This window comes from Rhinolophus ferrumequinum, chromosome 12 (assembly GCF_004115265.2).
Source record: "Rhinolophus ferrumequinum isolate MPI-CBG mRhiFer1 chromosome 12, mRhiFer1_v1.p, whole genome shotgun sequence".
In the NCBI taxonomy this organism is placed as follows: Eukaryota; Metazoa; Chordata; class Mammalia; order Chiroptera; family Rhinolophidae; genus Rhinolophus; species Rhinolophus ferrumequinum.
The window spans coordinates 36,453,261-36,473,105 of NC_046295.1; the positions used below are offsets into that span (position 1 = coordinate 36,453,261).

General features: G+C 35.7%; 1 protein-coding gene across 1 annotated transcript in view; it reads right to left on the bottom strand.

The window, feature by feature from the left end:
* Positions 1-1,140: 1,140 nt before the first annotated feature.
* The window catches only part of PTAR1 (protein prenyltransferase alpha subunit repeat containing 1), a 47,159-nt gene continuing 28,454 nt past the window's right edge, over positions 1,141-19,845 (bottom strand). Inside the window, exons 6-7 of the mRNA XM_033123008.1 lie at positions 11,328-11,632; positions 1,141-10,307 (exon numbers count right to left, since the gene is read on the bottom strand). Of these exons, the coding sequence (XP_032978899.1) occupies positions 9,965-10,307; positions 11,328-11,632 (648 nt within the window). The 3' untranslated portion in view covers positions 1,141-9,964. The remainder of the gene's footprint in view (positions 10,308-11,327; positions 11,633-19,845) is intronic.

Below are 19,845 nucleotides of genomic sequence, written 5' to 3' on the forward strand. Positions count from 1 at the left end.
CAAGACCTTTTGGAGAGGCAAGATGATGTTTTGGGTCATGTTATCACTGGTGATGAAACATGGGTGAACCAATAGACCCTGAAGCAAAGCGTCAAAGTGCACAATGGAAATCAGGCAATCTCCATGACCAAAAAAGTTCCGTCAGTCCAAATCAAGAGTCAAAACAATGTTGCTAACTTTTTTTGATATCAGAGGGATTATTCATTATGAATTTGTACCCACTGGACAGTTAACCAAGTTTACTATTTGGAAGTGCTGAAAAGGCTGCGTGAAAAAGTTAGACGACCTGAACTTTTTACCAATTCATGGCTCTTGTATCATGACAATGCACCAGCTCACAGCGCACTGTCTGTGAGGGAGTTTTTAGCCAGTTTAACAGGGAGTTTTTACAGTTTAACAAATAACTGTATTGGAAACCCTCCCTACTCACCTGATTTCACCCCCAGTGACTTTTCTTTACCTGAAGATAAAGGAAATATGAAAAGGAAGACATTTTGATGACATTCAGGACATCAGGGGTAATACGACAGCTCTGATGGCCATTCAAGTTTCAAAATTGCTTTGAAGGGTGGACTAGGCGCTGGTGTCGGTGCATAGCTTCCCAAGGGGAGTACTTCAAAGGTGATTGTAGTGATATTCAGCAATGAGGATGAGTTCGCAAACTTAATTGTCAGACCTTGTAATTCCAGCACATTGAATTTATCATTCCCACTGTCTTCTGACTTTAAATGTTGCCGAGCATAATTCAGCTATCAGTTTGAAATGCAAGATTAAGAATACATGGGATATAACACTGAAATAACTGAGTAATTCCCTGCTCAATAATTTCATTTGAAATATATGAGAAAAAGTGTATCTAGTCATAATGACGTTCGTTAAGTCCGTTAGTCATTGTTAATGCACTCTAAAGACAACTGCGACAACTTCTGCAATTTGTTTGATCTTTCTTTCATGTCCTAGACACAAGTAACACTCTTCATTATTCCTACAAATGTAGGTAATCAAATCATTGGTTTCACTTGGACAACAGCTCAAACCTCCACCCATCACCACCATCACAACAGTTAAACAGGACATCTTGGCAGACTGGAGTTGAGTTTAAAACACCACAAGTACAAATAAAATCACACTTAACGCTCATTTTAGGAGATGAAAAGTTTTACTTAGAAATTGCAACATTTAGCAAAGATAAGACATAAACACTATTTTCCATATTCTACAGAAATACAATAATTTATAGCTGGCTTGGTACATGGTCACATGATAAAAACAAATCTAATGAAAAGAATGGTTCGTTTCTACTTTTCTGCCACTTATCACAACTTAGTAAGTGTACCAGTAAGTACTGGAAGACAGCTGCATAGGAAGATTAGAATCCTAGGGCTGTTTGTTAATACACATTATTGTATTATAAGAGTAATATAAAAACAAAATAGGTACAGATACACAAGTAACATGCAATTTAAGCTATTTTGAAGGAATAAAACAGAATTTAGTGAACACACTGAAAAATGTGTTAATAATGTGTTGTTATAATTTGCCTATCATGGTATTTTACATGGCATGGAATTTCTTCCTCCTTAAATAATGTTTGGCAAATTGAAACAGATTGAGTCTACTTCTGGAGCAAGTTTAAAATGAAGATGAAGGAAAAGGAGTGGATAATTCTATTAGGTACTTTTCTAAGTATACTAAATAATTTTTAAAGTACCAGAATTTCATGTCTACTTCATCATCTCCCAATTGAAAATAAAGTCATATTTTGTACCCTATGAGTCTGCACTGTCCGATATAGTAGCCCTTAGCCACACGCAGCTATTTGAGCACTTGACATGTAGCTAGTCAGAATTGACATGTGCTGTGAGTGCAAAATACACACTGACTTTTGCAGACTCACGTGGGAAAAGAAGGAAGGTAAAATCTCTCAATATTTTTTATATTGATTACATAATGAAACAATCATATTTTTAACATATTGGGTTAAATAAAATATCAAAGTTAATTTGACCTTCTAAAAAAAATGTGGCTACTAGAACATTAAAAATTACATACGTGGCTCACGTTTATTTCTATTCGACAGAGCTGGTATAAGTAATGTCTAATCATTACATTAGCCTTAGAAATTAGCACTCTGGAGTACTAACTTCCAGAACATCACAAGCACACTCTGCACATACCTTAATGCATAATTTATTTTTATTCCTCCGCAACTTATACATTTTTAAGTGTAAAACGGATTCACAAAATATTTAGTGCTTAAAAAGATTTCAGTTAGCATATGGTGAAAGCTAAAGGAACTTCAATGTAGACTGGTTTTTTTCTTGGTGGGGGGAGTAGTTTTAAAAAAACAGCAGTGCAATCCGAGTGAAGACAATTAGTATCCTCAGTAAGTAAGTTAGCCAAACTGATCTTTAATGCCCAGGATCTGACCTTGCACCACAGATCCTATATGTAACTTGTCCATTTAAACCATAACCTATAAGAGAATCTTAAAACAATATTGACTGCAACTTAAATACTCCATTTTGGGGGAACATCTTCAAGCAATGTAAAATTAACATGCATGATGAATTCTAATAGCAGAATACAGTATCTGAGAACTATCCCTTAAGTAAGTCATTCAGCGTTAAAGTAAGCAACTGCCTAGCGTCCAAGAGACTTGTATTAAAAAATTTAGAAGCTATTAAAAAAAAATCATTGACCTTTTATAATTTTCTCTCCCCACCTTTTTATTCAAGTTTTGACAGTGGAGTGTATAAATATTTGGCATACCTACAATACCCCATCTTTTATTTTGTAGGCCTACCTACAATACCTCATCTTTTATTTTGTCCAACTCAAACACAAGTAAATCTAGTTACCCATTCTGTTATTTTTCCGAGGAACAATAGATACCTGGTCTCAGTCAGAAGCCAGCATCTAAGTCAGAAATCAGGAAATTCTCCAGGGGCCAATACATGATTACACTTGTAACTACACACTCTGCTCCTCACAGCTCAGGTTGGAATGCTTGTTTGTCTTTTAACTTTTAAATGTTTCCACTACGTAAACTGTCAAACTCTGAAAGCCACAAATTAACAGATTCTGAAAGTACTATATCATTCAGAAAAATTTCTCCTTCATTTTAAAGACGTTCTGAGAAAAGCAGTAAGAAGTTATTTAATTAAACTTCATATTTTACCATCACCACTTTTAAGACACTGGAAAGCAACCAAGATTTAGGGAAAAATAAACAGAACTTAAACCAGGTAATATTGGATATACCAACATAGACATTGATTGCAGAAGACTACAGTAGTTCTCTCTAGAGTTCAGCAACCTACTAAGACATTGAATCACATTTATTAATGTGCCTTGCACAAAAAGATACTAAACTTTTCACATCTCCTATCTTCAGTCCATGTTCTACATAAACAATATTTTTATTACATTACTAACTCCAATCTAAATAAAAGCCTGAAAATTCATGTCAAATGATACAATTTTTCAATTTCAAACATATATTACTCTAAAAATATACTTCTCAGCGAAAGATGACAACAGTTTCCTTTCTGAAAGCTCAGTTATTTTGACATTAGGTCAATAATGGACTACATATTTATTGAGCACCTACTATGACTGCACTCAAATCTCTCATTCCTTAACCAATAAGAAAAAAATACCTGCCTCAAATGCAAGATGACATTTGTGAGACAGGGTAATATATGAGCATTTTTAAGAAAATGCTGTGTGAATCAACATCTGGACATGTGAAATTGTTCATCTCTGACATTAAAAAACCTCAACTTTATCACTGATCACTTTATAAATATAAACGAACATCTGAAGTATGCTGCATAGTACTTTGAGGGTAGTGACTGCCATACATAAAATTAAGGCTGATTCCCTAAAGGAAGAAAAGCAGAAATATCATGGTTTGTGAGCAACCCAAGACTTAATATATAAACAGTTTACACAAATATCTGGTTAAGTAAGACAAGTGGGCACTTGTGTTAGGGTTCCAACTTTCTTTGAAGGGGCTGGTCTAATTAAGAAAACTGCCTTGTAAGCAGATACGAAAATAAAAATCCTTCGGATAAAATTCTTCGTAAAAGCACTACAGAAATTCAAGTTCCAAATCTCATTTAAATGTATATACATACGGACATGTGTACACACAAAGATATATGCCTGAAAAGTATCTAAATCCCACTTGCAATCGTCGCCTTGTATATCTCAAGCTGATTGTGCGTCTCATGCACGATACTGCATCTCCCCTAAAGCTAAGGATGTGTACAATGGCGGTGACACAGATAAATCTGTTCCAATTTTCTAGCGTTTAGCAATTCTGACTTGTTGAAATCCTACAAAGTGCAAGGCATTATGCAATGTACTGAACGTATACAGGGTTTGCACAGAAAACACTCTTTTCAGGAAACTGAAGTTTCAAGAGGCAAAATAGTTGTTACTTGAAAAACCAATAGTAATCCTTTTCCTCAACAGAATATTCAAAAATTGAGACTGCTGTCCACTGAAACACCCCCACCTACCACTGCCAAACATGAAAAATAAGACACTACAGAAAGCACGTCTCTGGAAGACAGGTGGAAGGGAACACTCCTAATGGAGCCACGGGGGTTAACGCAGTGAGATGAGCGACGAGGCAGTCACGAGCATCGCGTGCTGCTGCACTGCTAGTGTTTTATAAAAAAGACTACGTACACTACGATTTTAAGGACTAGTAATATAGTTAGCATATGTTTGCCCCTTTTTTTTTTGCCACTGAATATAAAATTTTGTCCTAAATTGACTAAATTTTCTACACCCTGAGGAATAATAATAGACTAATAAAACAAATGCCAGGGTGAGCTTTGTGGACCGTATGATTGTCCAGAAAGCACAAACTATGGATAGTTAATATTCATGGAAGCACAAGGTTTCATAGCTAAGTCACTGCTCTCTGTCTCTGTCTCTGTCTGTCTCTCTCTTTCAGCAAGGAGCTTGGTTTTACAGTGTCAGCAGGGCCTGGTGACCACAGAGGTCCAAACGGGGAGCCTAAGGCTCACCCCACCATGGAGCCACAACTGACACGATGGTTTTCTGTCTCAACGATGACCATGACGTATTGCTGCCATTTAGAATATAGTATTAGTTAACAGTCCTCTGAAAAGCACTTTGGAATCTATAGCTATATATTTTTAGGAAATTACAATTAAAAAGTATTTGCTATCTTGAAATATGGAATTCCTATCCTTCCCCTTCCCATACCCAAATACATAAAATGCCATATTTTAAATTTCATCTCGGTGTTCACTTCTTTTCCTCCAATATTTGAAAGCATAAGGGCCCCATTTCCCCCCCTTTTCAACTATCTTACATAGGTCTGGATTTGGGAGGGAATTCTTTAAGTCCTTAAAGTGAGGCAAAGTATTCATTTGGGAAAACTGTATGGCTTTTCTTTTAGGGCAGAGAGCCACTGTTTCCCTTTGAACGCAGGCTGCACAGGTTTCAGGTTGATGTTTATGCACGTGTCATCCTCTAAATGTGATGCCCCATCCCCTAAAAAGAACCAGTTCTTCTTGGTAGGGTACTTAAACATAATAACTAAAGAAATACAAGCCAAAACATCCTACCTGCCCGTATCAGTATCTCAAGAGGGTACAATACTCTAAGGGAGCCTGCCTAGCAACTGGAATAGAGTGAGTCGCAATGAACGGATAAAACTTCTAGCTTCTGTTTTCTACCTAAACATTAGACTGAAATATAATCTTGCTCCCCCCAAAAGTAAAAAAGGCACTCGAATTAACACAGTATGTATAGTTATTTTTAAAAGACACTGTGTGATGGTTAAGTAGAATTCTCAGGTTGAGTTTTCCTGCTCACTGAATTTGCCTAAGCTTTGCTGTGCCTCCTTGCACTTCTCCAGGAAACAGGCGCACATTATGGAGTATAGACCCAGGCAGGGGGAGGCAGCAGCATGTCAAGTGCTAGGTTTTGCAACAGTTACCTATTTGAGAAATGTATTCAGAAGACAAAAGGTTCAGTTATTACAATGCTGTTCAAATTTTCTAGCATACTTTAATATCTAAAAGTTTTAAAATATAATTTTCTAGTAACAAAATAACTATAAGCTTACAAAAACTTTATGCAAAAAAAAAGATTATTACATGTTACTTCCTTTGATAACTAAATGTGTAGCATCGTCCGTAATTCAGGGTACTAAGGTAGAGATTCGATTACTGTACAAGTGGTAATTGTACTCCTAAACTGTATTTAGCCTGTGTCTTTTATACCATCTTGTGCTACATAAGAGAAAATTACTAGACTGACAGTTTGTTCTCAGTAATATTAAAGTTTTCTTTAGACACACACACACACACACACACACACACACGAATGTGTCTCAACAAGCATGAGTTGTATGACTGGAATATATCTCAATGACACAAAGTCTACCACCATATATGCTGTCCTACAAAATGCTCCATAAAAATTCAAGAACTTGTGTTTCCGCATCTTGTGTCACATAAGCCCTTATCGGAAGATTTAAGTGGCTTTTACTGACCACCCATGTCCGTTTAGTCCTATTAATAATGACGCCTTCAATTTGTATTAGAACCATACCATAGGAATAATAAAAATGACCGAAAAGCTGGGCCCAGAGTTTTCAGAAAAGTAATAAAATGTTAAAACCTAGAAAAGAAAAAGGGGACATTAATAGGTATCAAATCCTTACGTTAAAAAACGGACACAAGTTTATGATAGATCTAAAAGGGCCACAGTGCAAGTTGAGGAGGAGAAAAGGAAAAGCACAAAATGACTACCCACTCCAGGTACAGATCAAGAAGTCTCTGAAATCAAAGAATTTCTTCCGATGCCCCAAGTGGTTCTGGCTGTGTTGGCAAGATCTGTCCTCCAACATCATAAATGAACAGAAAGTAGTGTTCTTAATTCAAATGGGATTGATCAGTTCTATGAATTTTTAATATATATTAAAGTACAGTTAATTGATAATCATAGAGCTGCACTTCTTGGATGGGATTTAACAAGCTTAAACAAGGCAGTTAAATGGAAAAAAAATTAACTTATTCTACATGCAACAGCTTCACTGAAGTATGGTGAAGCTAGACTACATCATTCATTCACAATCCACTGCTCTAATCCTATCAATTTCTCAATCATAGCTCGCTCTTATCCATCACTCATGATCAATCTTTCCCCTCTTCAAACAGGTAATCATTCATTCATTTAATAAATATTTAATGACTCTTCACAACATGCAGCAGAATCTGTGAACACCGTGTTACCAAAACAGGTATACTAAAAAAAAGGTGGGGTGGAGGGGTGGCAGTGAAAACACTGACCAACTTATTTTTTGCATGTCAGTAGTATTCTTGATCCACAGGATAGTACAATGGCCTACTATTCTTCCAGTGAAAATTTGATGAAATGTGTGTCAATAGAAACCATCTCTTCTTTTAACAACATATTTGTACAAAAATAAGTAAAGATTGACAAATCCGTGAAAATACACACATCCTTTCCACCAAATGAGCTCATCAGTCAAAGAAATATTATCATGCTACAGCTAGTGAGTTTAGGTGTCAACCATTTAGGGAAAGAAAATATGATATAGGGCAATACTAGGTTTTTGTGAATGATCACTTGAAAAAATGAAAATTTTAGAAATAAAGTAGCACACAAAAGTCACAGACAAACAGTACCCTTTGGATATTTGTATTTTCACCCCCTACTTAAAACTATTAGAGAGACAGACCAAGATACAGTAAAGGACTGCAGGTCTTCAAAATGGGGTGGGTTAAGAGCCTTAAAACACACGAGGGCAGTTAATAAGATACTCTGTGGAAGGCAGAGAAAGATGTGGAGCATTATAATATTTAGGTGTTTCACAGGGTATTGTCTACACCCATGTCCTGACACTCTAACATCAAAACATAAGAAGCCCTCTTACTTGGGATACTTAAAATCAAGGTAATACTGAGTGAGGCCAGAAGTTGGCAACATGTGTTAGTGGAATGGGCTGCATCTGCCATGTCAGCTTTGTGTAGTTAACCCCCAAACCCTGCAGGTGCTGAAGATCATAAACTAATGATTTTATCCATAGAAGTCTAGGTAGACGTTGAGGTATCTGATTCAAAATATGCCTTGAATACAAAGAGCCATGGAATTATGTTCATAATGGAATTATTTTCTCACCAAAATACTATAAAAGCTACAAAAGGGTAATTTTTGCCCCAAGAGAGAAGAGCAGCTTCTGTCTACAGGAGCCAGGCCTGTTCTGGTGTTCCTGTCTCACTCAACAGTTTACCACTCAACAAAACCATGACGCGCAAGGTTAAGGACTTCCTCTTTTCCCTAAGGCAATGTGCCTCCCTCCAGTCAAGGGTCTCCATAACAGTGAGACAAGGGAGGTCTGCCTTCCCTGCCTGTCTCTTCACCATACAGGTGACCTAGCACGTGAAAAGGAGCACAGGCATGCTGATCACACTTGTTTCTGCCACTGTTACTCGCATTCTGCACACATGCAGGGCAAAAGACAGCTTCCGTCATTAGGGGAACTTTCAAAGGAGCAGGTCATATTCACATTTTGTGTATGTGTCGCGTGTGTGTATGTGTTTAATGGAGCATGGAATTCATTGGAAATAGGGAGGAGAATATCTTCAGTCGTATCTCTGAAATAAGGAAAAATACGCAAAAGTGAAAGTAACAAAAAGGATGGAATGGACTGGGAAAATAAAGAGAAAGGTATATAGAAATAAACAAGGCAGACCATTTATGAAGGAGTAAATATAATAAGTATAAAGTAGACATCAGACATTACCTGGCCTTTCCCCCACCCCGCCTCACCAACCTGAAAAACCCAGCCCTTGTTATTGAAAAGATAAGATACAGCTATAAGGTGGATACTTTGGTACCTCATCCCTGATAAGTTTATATCAAAGTTTTTTAATTGCTTTTATTTTCTAAAATAAAGATTGAAGAACTAACCTTCAAAACTATTTTTTCTCCCTGGCTTTTGCCAGTAAACTTCTAAAAACCACTTCATTAAAATTTTGTATTTTATCCAGTGTATCCTCAATAACTTAAATTTTTTTAAAAAAAGATTTTTATGGATACATTTCTATGCATATTTCTCCCATTTTTTATGATGAATTTGGAAAGAAAGTAGTAATAACTCAAAAATGGCATTCCAGCGTTTTTTTTTTTAAAGATTTTTTTAAGGGCCGACTTGAGTGTTTTTGGCATATACCAAATTTGAGGTAAAAACAATCTACAAAACTAGTCATAAAAATAATTTTCTAGTACTACAATTACATAAATTCTTAAAATTACTTCTTTTAAAATAACCATTTAAAAAATGGGTTACGTTGGAAGCATGTTTTTCATATAAATTTCAATACTGCTGACTTTGGTTATCTTGGTCTATAACTTGAGTAGAACATGCTACTGGTAGAGAAAGAAATGGTTTATACTTTAACTTATCCACTCATCTGGCCATTTGATTCGCAAAACAACAATTATATTGAATAATTTTGCATTTGTCTTGTTTTTAAGCTGAACTACAACATACATTTTTAATTAAAAAATTAGTCTATGCATCAATTGCACTGAGGTGGGTAGAGGTATGTGTGAACCACCTAGAAGAACCAAATGAGAAGAAGCCTAGAAATACAGGCTTCTTCTAGAAGTATAGAAGTATAGAAATATAAAGAATGAGAAGTTACAAAGAAAAAAATAAGACTCACTGTTTAAGCAGGAAGGAACTACACAATTATTTTATCCCCAAAGAAATGCCAGTTCTTAACAAAAAAAATTAAGTGAAAGATTTACTATGGACCTTTAAGGTAAAGATGAAGAACATATAGGTAGCTAACAACAGCAAATAGTTCATGCAACTATGTAAATAAGAAAGGAAAGCAATATTGCACTAAAAGGGGAACCTTGCAGGAATAGTCCATCTCTTTCATTGACTCAAAGTATCCAGCCATTTCCTATATGCATTGGCAAACCTGGCCTGCTCTACGTTCCGGCAGGTGGACAATACTTGATCGATGAACCTGTGCTCCATTTCCAGGCCTAGGGAATCTGGAGCTGGGGTCCTCTTCAGGCGTTTCGTTTCCTGGGAATAGCCTTGCTTGCTAGAGTCACTCAGTCCATCTACCTCCATTGCCTGAGATGTGCGGGGGCCTGCTGGGATGTGGTGCAAGTCACTCAAAGTCCCCCCAGGGCTGTCTCCAGGTGACAACTGGGTCACGTTGTGAGGAAACCTACCATTTAAATAATGCTGAAGGTAGAAAACATGCCGCCTGTGAAATAGGAGGGGAATGAAGAGAACAGAGAAAAGAAACATCACATTACAAAGTCAAGCTTTTCAGGAAAAACAAAGTCAGTTGATAATTTCAAAATATACAATCCTCAGTTCATTGCTGCATTTGTAACCCAGAGTTATCTGAGGGAAGGAGGAAGAGAAGTTACGATGAAGTCTCTGGGTGTTTGGACAAGTGTTACAAACGCAGATTACTGGATTGTTTGTGAGAAAGACTTTCATGCCAAAGGTTTTTAAAGAGCATTGACTGAGATAATGACAGTCACTTGGAGTCATTACTCTTTGGAGACTATAATTATTAAACTAGAAATAGGTCTTAGCCCAATCTTTGCTATAAATTAAAATACAACACAAAAGCAAAACTAAACCTCATTGATATCCCCAGACAAGTGATTCAGAAACAAGGGGCTCAAACTGCACCTCTAGAGGTTTAGCCCATGTCCTCTATCCAATACTGGAATAAGAACAACCTGTGGCAGCTGGTCTTTTATTTAGAAACCATCTGAACTTCCCCTAAATCCATCACTACGGTCTCATTAAACATCCACGTGCAGTAGGAAAGTGCTGGGCCCTAAGCAAAGTATTTTACAAGACACAATTCCTGTTCTTTCACTAAGAGCAGTTCTCCTGCCCTTAGAATCACGTAGAATTATTTGTTAAAAATGAAGATGTGTGCCTAATCTCCAAAAATGTGACAGTGGGGTGCACATCTACTGTACACAATAAGGTAAACTACATAGGTTCTAGGTGGTTATGTCTCACCATTCATATTAGCAACTCTAAGCCCTTAAAAGATAATTCTATCCATTTCCCCAGAATATTCTGGAGTAGACAGGGAGTATAACATGCCCATTTTATAGAGGATATAACTTATAGCACATAAATTGCCTAAGGGCAATGAATCAATAGAAAACTGGCTTGTATAATATGTAAGACCTTCTGTAGCTCTCGTAAGGACACACACAGTTTCCTCCAGGAAATGAATTTTCCCTTCTCTTACCTGTGACACCAAAGGGTTTCATGCCCTGGGTAGGAATCAATAAGATCAGTGCTGAATTCAACTTCTTCTTCTAGAAGATGGGGAATAGTTATCCTTGGTTTCTCTGGTGAAGCTGCTGCTGCTTCATCTTTTGGAAGAACCAGGGCTGGCTCACTTCTCAAAGGGTTTTTTTCCAACACAGAACTGTCTTTCACAGTTTGGCTAATCAAAGACTTTAACAAAAACTGGCGGTAGTGAAATCCACTGTGGTCTGAAACATGTGTGGACGCCCAGTGTTTAGTAGAAGATAGTTCATCAAGAAGAATCTTGTAGGAAGAAAAAAGGGAAGATGAGAAAATGCCAAAGGTTTTTCTTCCTCCATTAATGTCTTGGATTTCTCCTTGATTAGTTCCTTGTTTTTTTCAGACAATACCATTCCTACCAATATTTTGTATACAATGTTCAAACACAGTGCTGTCACTTCATGGAAGCTCAGTGAATGCTAGTTTCCCCTTTCCCCTATATAGTAATAGATTTTTTTTAGTATATGCCACAGAATTTAAGGACTTGTTTGTCATTCTTTTCCTGGACCTTGATCAATCCAATTCTGATTGGCACACACAACGAAGAGCCATATTCTAAATAATGATGAACATTAGGGTGTTTACAAGTAATGCTGATGTTGAAAGGAAAACATAAATTCAGAGGTTACTTGATGTAAACTTTCTCTAAATTTAATGAACATGTACTATATGTAACTTATTATTTGTTCAACTAGACTTGATTATTTGTTCTTCACTTTAAGTGCCACGAGGGCAGAGACCATGTCTGTTTTGTTCACTATTTAATTCTAAGGGCTCAGTACAAAAACATGACGCATAAATAACAGGACTTTTCAAGAGCGCATAACTTGCACTGTTTGTCTCAAACTCACTTAACATAAATGATAAAAGGTTTTTTAAAGTAGATAGACAAAATTAAGTCTTTGTATTATCAATCCTGCAAACTAAAGAATTTCAAATGGAATGATAAAAAAGGCAGCATGAAAAAGTAATCTGGCAATGTCTTTTGACAGGCAGCAAACGCAAACGGGTTCTAAGCAGTGAAAGACATATCACGGGCCTACTGCCTTCCATCAGAGGACTTCCAGACCAGCTAAGGAAAAAAGACATAGACTTGTCAACAGTGAACAGGACAGGCAGCACAGGTTCCTTTACCTGTTTGTTAAGGGTCCCAGACAAATGCCTTCTTCTATACCAAGATCCCGTTTCTCCACTTCTCAAAAGTCTCTTTTTCTCCCTAGAAGAAATCTTTCCCTCTTCTGAATCTCCATAGTTCTGGTGTGTTCAGCCATATATACTACAGAATTTTCTGTACATCTTTTCATCCCCACCAAACTCTACAGTTCTTTTAAGATATTTATTCGTTCCTAATTATGTTTCCATCACTCTACCCATTGGCATAAGAATGGACATGTAAGTATTTTATGACTGAATAAATGAACAATTTAATGAATGAAGTGACTGGTACAAAGGAATAGATTACTCCCAGCTAGGATGGTCAAGTTATATCAGGGAAATGTTTTAATCGTCTCCTTTAAATTCTACAGTTTTCTTCATAGCCACATAAATTTATTCTAGAGGCTACTGCTGGTGAGTCACTGAAAAATGAAAAAGAAGACTGTTTATTTAATTTAAAAGGTGAACAAAATAGCACCATATAAACTTCTACTTAAAATTAAAAAAAAACAAAAACAAAAACTAATCTTAAGGTTATTACATTTTTAAAGAATTAACCTGCAGGACATTAAGGCTATAATATAGCAGATTTTAAATTTTGGTGCAGCTTCTTTGAAAACAGTATAAAACATATTTAAAAGGAATTTATGTAACATGAAAAACATTTAAATTATTTCTTACTGCATATTTCTACATATAAAAATTGGAATTTATTGGAATTTTGAAGCAAAAAAAATAGCCGATATATGAAAGTTTTTCAGCAAAATCAACTTAATTCCTTTAAAATTTTTTCTCAGACTTTCTAAGAGAAAAATCCACTATATCCTTTTCCCTAAAATAAGACGCATACTAACTTAGAGAAGAAACTTTAATAGGAATTTCAGAGCTTTTTCTTACTAGAATAAAAAAGTATATAGATATAGGCAATGATAAAAAAAGACAATTATTTTTAAGTGATCTTAAAGACACTGCACAAAGAGTTTACATGGAAGGTACTGACAAAATAAATGACCTTTAAATGATATACATTAAACTATTCTTTTCCAAGGTTCCAGATAAAAAAAACAAATGAGTAAAAAAACTACAAGAAAACTATAGAAGCAGGGCTATGAAACAAGGAAAACAGGTTTAAAATGAAAGACTAATGAAAGTACTCATTCTCATATACGTATGACACAAATCTTATAAATTTTTAAAAATAACATTTGGTTTTTCTTCTGATTATAAAAGTGATACAAAATGATCATTACAGGAAATTTTTAAAATATAGAATATAAAGAAGCAAAAAAAAAAAATCACTCAATATTCTATTGGCCAGTGATAACCACTTTTAACATTCTGGCACATAATCAACATTTCAGCTTTTTTCTATGCATGTATGCGCATAGTTTATTTTTAAAACCAATTTGGGATACTCATTTATACTGATTTTATTCCACGTAAACTATAAATATATTCCCATGTCATTAAATATTACTCTGTATCATAATTTTTAACTTTTCTGTATTTCATCCTAAAGATGATCACAATTTAACCATTCCCTCATTTTGTTTCCAATCTTATATAAGTAAACACTCTAATGAATACTCATATGTAAATCTATGTTCAAATCTTAGTTATTTAGGAGAAATTTCTAGAAGTATACTTACTGGAACAGTGAGGAAAATATTGTAAAGTTCTTGATATATACTGTCAAAGTGCCCTCCAGAAAGGCTGTATAATTTATATTCCTATTGGAAGTATATCTTAATATCTATTTCCTATATTCTTCACCAATTTAATCACTAATTTAATAAATGAAATATCATATTTCAATTTATATTTTCTTAATTATCACTAAGGCTAAATGTTTTTACCTATTCACTTATTTTTCCTTTGTTTCTTCTTTTATGAATTGCCTGTTTTGCGTAATTCTCTTCTTTCATAAATTGCCTAATTTACTATTTGTGATAATCATCATTTGTCTTGTGGGTTTGTAAAAGATCTTTATATACAATGGAGATCTTACATATTGTGAATGTTTTTCTTAATATATTACTTCAATTGAATTTTTTAATTCCTTATTTTCTCCTCCTAGGTATGTTTTCATTCCATTTAGAGTTCAGTTTAGTATATGAGATTACAACCTAACAATTATTTTCTAAAAAGTCAATCAATCAATTTAACCAAAGAAGTAAAAGATCTGTACTTAGAAAATTATAAGACACTGAAGAAAGAAATGAAAGAAGATACAAATAGATGGAAACACATACCATGTTCATGGATAGGAAGAATTAATATAGTTAAAATGTCCACACTGCCTAAGGCAATATACATATTCAACGCAATTCCTATCAAACTACCAACGACGTTTTTCACAGAAATAGAACATATAATCCTAAAATTTATATGGGACCATAAAAGACCCCGAATAGCCTCAGCAATCTTGAGAAATAAGAACAAAGTGGGAGGTATAACAATACCTGACCTCAAATTATACAACAAGGCTACAATAATCAAAACAGCATGGTACTGGCATAAAAACAGACATATAGATCAATGAAACAGAATAGAGAGTCTAGAAATAAATCCATGCCTATATGGCCATTTAATCTACGACAATGGAAGCAAGAATGCACGGTGGTGTAAAGACAGTCTATTCAATAAACGGTGCTGGGAAACCTGGACAGACTCGTGCCAAAAAATGAAGCTGGACCACCACCTTACACCATATACAAAAGTAAATTCAAAATGGCTTAAAGACTTAAATGTAAGATCTGAAACCATAAAATTCCTAGAAGAAAATATAGGAAGAAACTTCACAGACATTACCCAGAGTAAGATTTTTTACTGATATATCCCCTCGCGCAAGGGAAGTAAGAGGAAAAATAAACATGTGGGATTACATCAAACTAAAAAGTTTTTTTACAGCAAAGGAAACCATCAATAAAACAAAAAGGGACCTTACTGAATGGGAAAAGATATTTGTCAATGATATATCTGATAAGGGGTTAATATCACAAATTTATAAAAAACTCACTCAACTCCAAAAAATCAAACAACCCAATTAAAAAATGGACAGAGGACATAAAGAGACATTTTTCTAAAAAGGACATACAGATGGCAAACAGACATATGAAAAAATGCTCAAACTCGCTAATCATTAGAGAAATGCAAATGAAAACCACAATGAGATACCACCTCACGCCAGTCAAAATGGCTATCATCAATAAATCAACAAACAACAAGTGCTGGCGCGGATGTGGAGAAAAGGGAACCCTTGTGCACTGTTGGTGGGATTGCAGATTGGTGCAGCCACTATGGAAAACAGTATGGAGGTATCTCAAAAATCTGAAAATGGAACTACCTTATGATCTAGCAATTCCACTCCTAGGTGTCTATCCGGAGAAATCCAAAATTGTAGTTCAAAAAACTTTATGCACTCCTATGTTTATTGCAGCACTATACACGATAGCTAAGACATGGAAACAACCGAAATGCCCATCGGTAGATGACTGGATTAAGAAACTGTGGTACATTTATACAATGGAGTATTACGCAGCCATAAAGAAGAAACCTTACCATTTGCAACAACATGGATGGACCTAGAGAACATTATGTTAAGTGAAATAAGTCAGACAGAGAAAGACATATACCATATGATCTCACTTATATGTGGACTCTAAAGAAAAGAATAAGTGAATGAACTAATCAGAAACAGTTTTGGAGACACAGAGGAAAAACTGCGGGGTGCTAGATGGGAGGGGGGTGCGGATAAGGGGGAAGGTGAGGAGATTAGAAAACAGTCAGTAACCACAAGATGGCCACGGGGTTTTGAAAATTAATTTGGGGAATGTAATCAATAATGTTGTAAAGATTTTGTAGGGTATCCAATGGACACTTGTCTCATTAGGGAGACCATCTCAGGGAAGATGTAGATGCCTGATCACTGCACTGTACACCTGAAGCTGAAGCTGAACAATAATGAATGTCAACTACAAGTTTGTATGTATATGTACGTATGTATGTATATACATGTGTGTGTGTGTGTGTGTGTGTATGTATGCATTTACAAGAAGCGGAGTACAGCATTAGGAATAGAGACAGTGGAAATGTAATGGCTCTATGTGATGTCAGAGGGATAGTGGATGGGGGAACGGGGGTTCACACAGTGTGAGGGATATAAAAGATAAACGTCTAAGTATTACGTTGTCTTGTGCACCTGAAACTAATTAAAAAAAAAAGAAATATTTAAAAAAAAAAGTCAAACAATCTTATCAGTATTACAAATTGAACAAAGAATCCTTTCTCCAATTATGTGCAATGCCATATTTATCATCAATGAAACTGTTACAGATTATGTACTGGGATTTGTTTCTGGGCTTTCTATTTTCTTCTATTACTGTGTCTATTTTTGAGCCAGGAACACTAATTACACTATAAACATCTAAACATATAGTGGTATACAGTGTTCCTTATTTTTCTTTTTTCAACAATTTCTTAGCTAGTTTTGATGCTTTATTCTAATGAACTTTAGAACCAATTTTTGAAGTTGAAAAATAAACTGGTGGTTTTTAGTATATTCAAAATTGTGCAGCCATCACTACTCTCTAATTTCAGAACATCTTCATCACCTCCAAAACAACCCCTATACCCATAAGGTGTCCTTTAATTCCCACTTCCCCCAGCCTGTCGCAACCACTAGTCTGCTTTGCCTATTCTAAATGTCATATTAATAGAACCATGCATATGTGGCCTTTTGAATCTGGTTACTTTCAGTCAGCATGTTTCAGGGTTCATCCATGTTATGGCATGGATCAGGATTTCACTTCTTTTTTATGGCTGAATAATATTCCATTGCAGAGCGATACCACATTTTGTATATCTATTCCACAGAAAGACATTTGGGTTGTTACATTTTTTAGGCTATTATGAAAAATGTTGCTATGAACATTTCTTGTACAAGTTTTGGTATAAACATGTGTTCAATTCTTCTGGGTATACTATACCTAGGAGTGGAATTGCAAGGTCATATATGGTAATTCTATGTTTAATTTTTTGAGGAAATGACAAACTTTTTCCACAGTGATTGCACTATTTCACATTTCTACCAGTAATGTATAAGGGTTTCAATTTCTCTACATCCTTTCCAAAACTTGTTATTGTCTGTCTTTTTAATTTTAGCAATCCTACTTGGAATGAAATGGTATCACATTGTGATTCTGATTGGCATTACCCTAATGACTAATGATGTTGAACATCTTTTCATGTCTTTATTGGCCATTTGTACATCTTTTTTTGAGAAATGACCCTCTGTGCTTTCTCAGGTGATACACCATATCAAGTTTTAATTGGCTAGTAGTGATAAGTTCTACTCAGCTGTCTTTCCTCCCACCCCACCCTCAAAAATAAGACTATATTAAAATTTACTTAACTATATGTTCACTTAAACATCATAGGGAACATAAAATAGGATATTCAAACCTCTCATAATTCCACCCCATAGCACTGATAAACATTCTCAATTCTCTAATCTTTTTTTTCTGAATAGAAAACTTGCTTATTATAGAAAACAGAAAAAATGTATCTTACATGCGTGCGCACACGCACACACTGTGAAATCACATTTACACACTTCAAAAATCACATTCAATGATGCTAATATACTAAAAATTTGTATTAGGCCCTTCTCATATTTATTTTACATCCTTAACCTGTAATGAAAATTTTTCTTTAAATAATCTTCCACAATAAAATTTTTATTAGCAACAGTATGTTCCAATATGTGATGGATTATACTGTAACTTATCCCGCATTATTGGAGGGTTAGACTATTTCTATTATAGTTTTTCACTATTACAAAATAGTATTTTTCTATATCCAACTACTGTACTTAATATAAAAGCCAGTATTTGTTGAGTGCTTAGTATAAGCACTTGTGATAACCACTTTATGTGGATTCTCCCACTTAATTTACATCACTCGATGTGGTGGAATTATCTCCATTTTACAGATGAAGAAACCAAAGAGGCTAAGAAACTTATAGAGGCTAAGAAACTTCAAGGCCACACAGCAAGTTGGTGGTAAAGTCAGGATGCAAATGAGGTCGGCATGACCAGTAAGTGGAGCCTTTAATTACTAAACCATATTGCATCTCCATTATTTCTTTAGGAGGAATTCCTAGAAGCAGAACTGCTAGATTAGAGATAACACACTTTTTTTAAAGTCTGATAAATGCTGCCATGTTGACCCTCAGTAGGATTACAGCAATTTCTTCAACGCTTGTTTTCATACCCTCATCAATGCTGGATACCAGCACTTTAAAAAGTCATTTTTAATTTTCTAAGTTAAAAAAAAGAAAAAGCCAGCTCATTTTATATGTATTTTTAAGCTGCTCTAGACTACTGGTACTTTTGTGATACTTCCTCTAACAGACAAAGCATGGCAGGACATGATCTCTTAGCTAGGCTCAATGACTTATAAAAACAGAAAGGGGATTTTGCAAATTCAGCACTCTTCATTGACAGTGAGAGACACTACAGTGACAGTAGTGACAGGAAAAGCACAATCTCCCCAAGGGCAGGGCAGGCTGAGAACATGTGAGCCTAGGATTGTGAGCCTATGAGGGGACCCAGTCAAGACACCACTAATGAGTTCTCATTTTCAACATCAGATGTTCTTAAGTAACCAAGAATGTCACCTAGGTCCCATGTTCCTGATTTTATGGGAACGCCACCTTAAAAGGTTCAGTTTCCAAAGACTTCTCAGCTCACCTGGAGTCAGCCTTCCTCTTTATCCTCAACTCTCTCTGTGCCCCTCTCCAACCCCCACACCCTCTCAAGTTGTGGAGCTGAGATGACTGGCTCTAGGCTCTCCATAGTCCCCACAACCCACCAGACAACTGGTACTCATCCTCCCAGACTCCCAACAACGCAGCGTCCCTCCCTGTGACAGCTACTTCCAATGAGCCAGCCTGGACGAGGAGCAATTTCTGTGCTCCCATAGTACCTGCAAGTGTCACACTGCTTTGTAACTATTGGTATCTGCTTCCTCAACTAGATTTTCAATTTGTTGAGAACAAGCTCTTTGTCTTTATGCCACACCCAGTGTATAGGACAGTGTCTGGGAATGATAGGGTTTCAATACTTTTTCATGAACAAATTGCAGAGTTGACCTAGCAAACTGGCAGCCAGTTTCACGTAAACTTTCTATCTATGTGGAGCACTAAAAGGAACGAAACTTTAGTGAGCCTCTACTATTAGATGCCCAGGACTTTACACACATTAACTTACAAGAATCTCACAAGAATCCTAAGGCAGAAA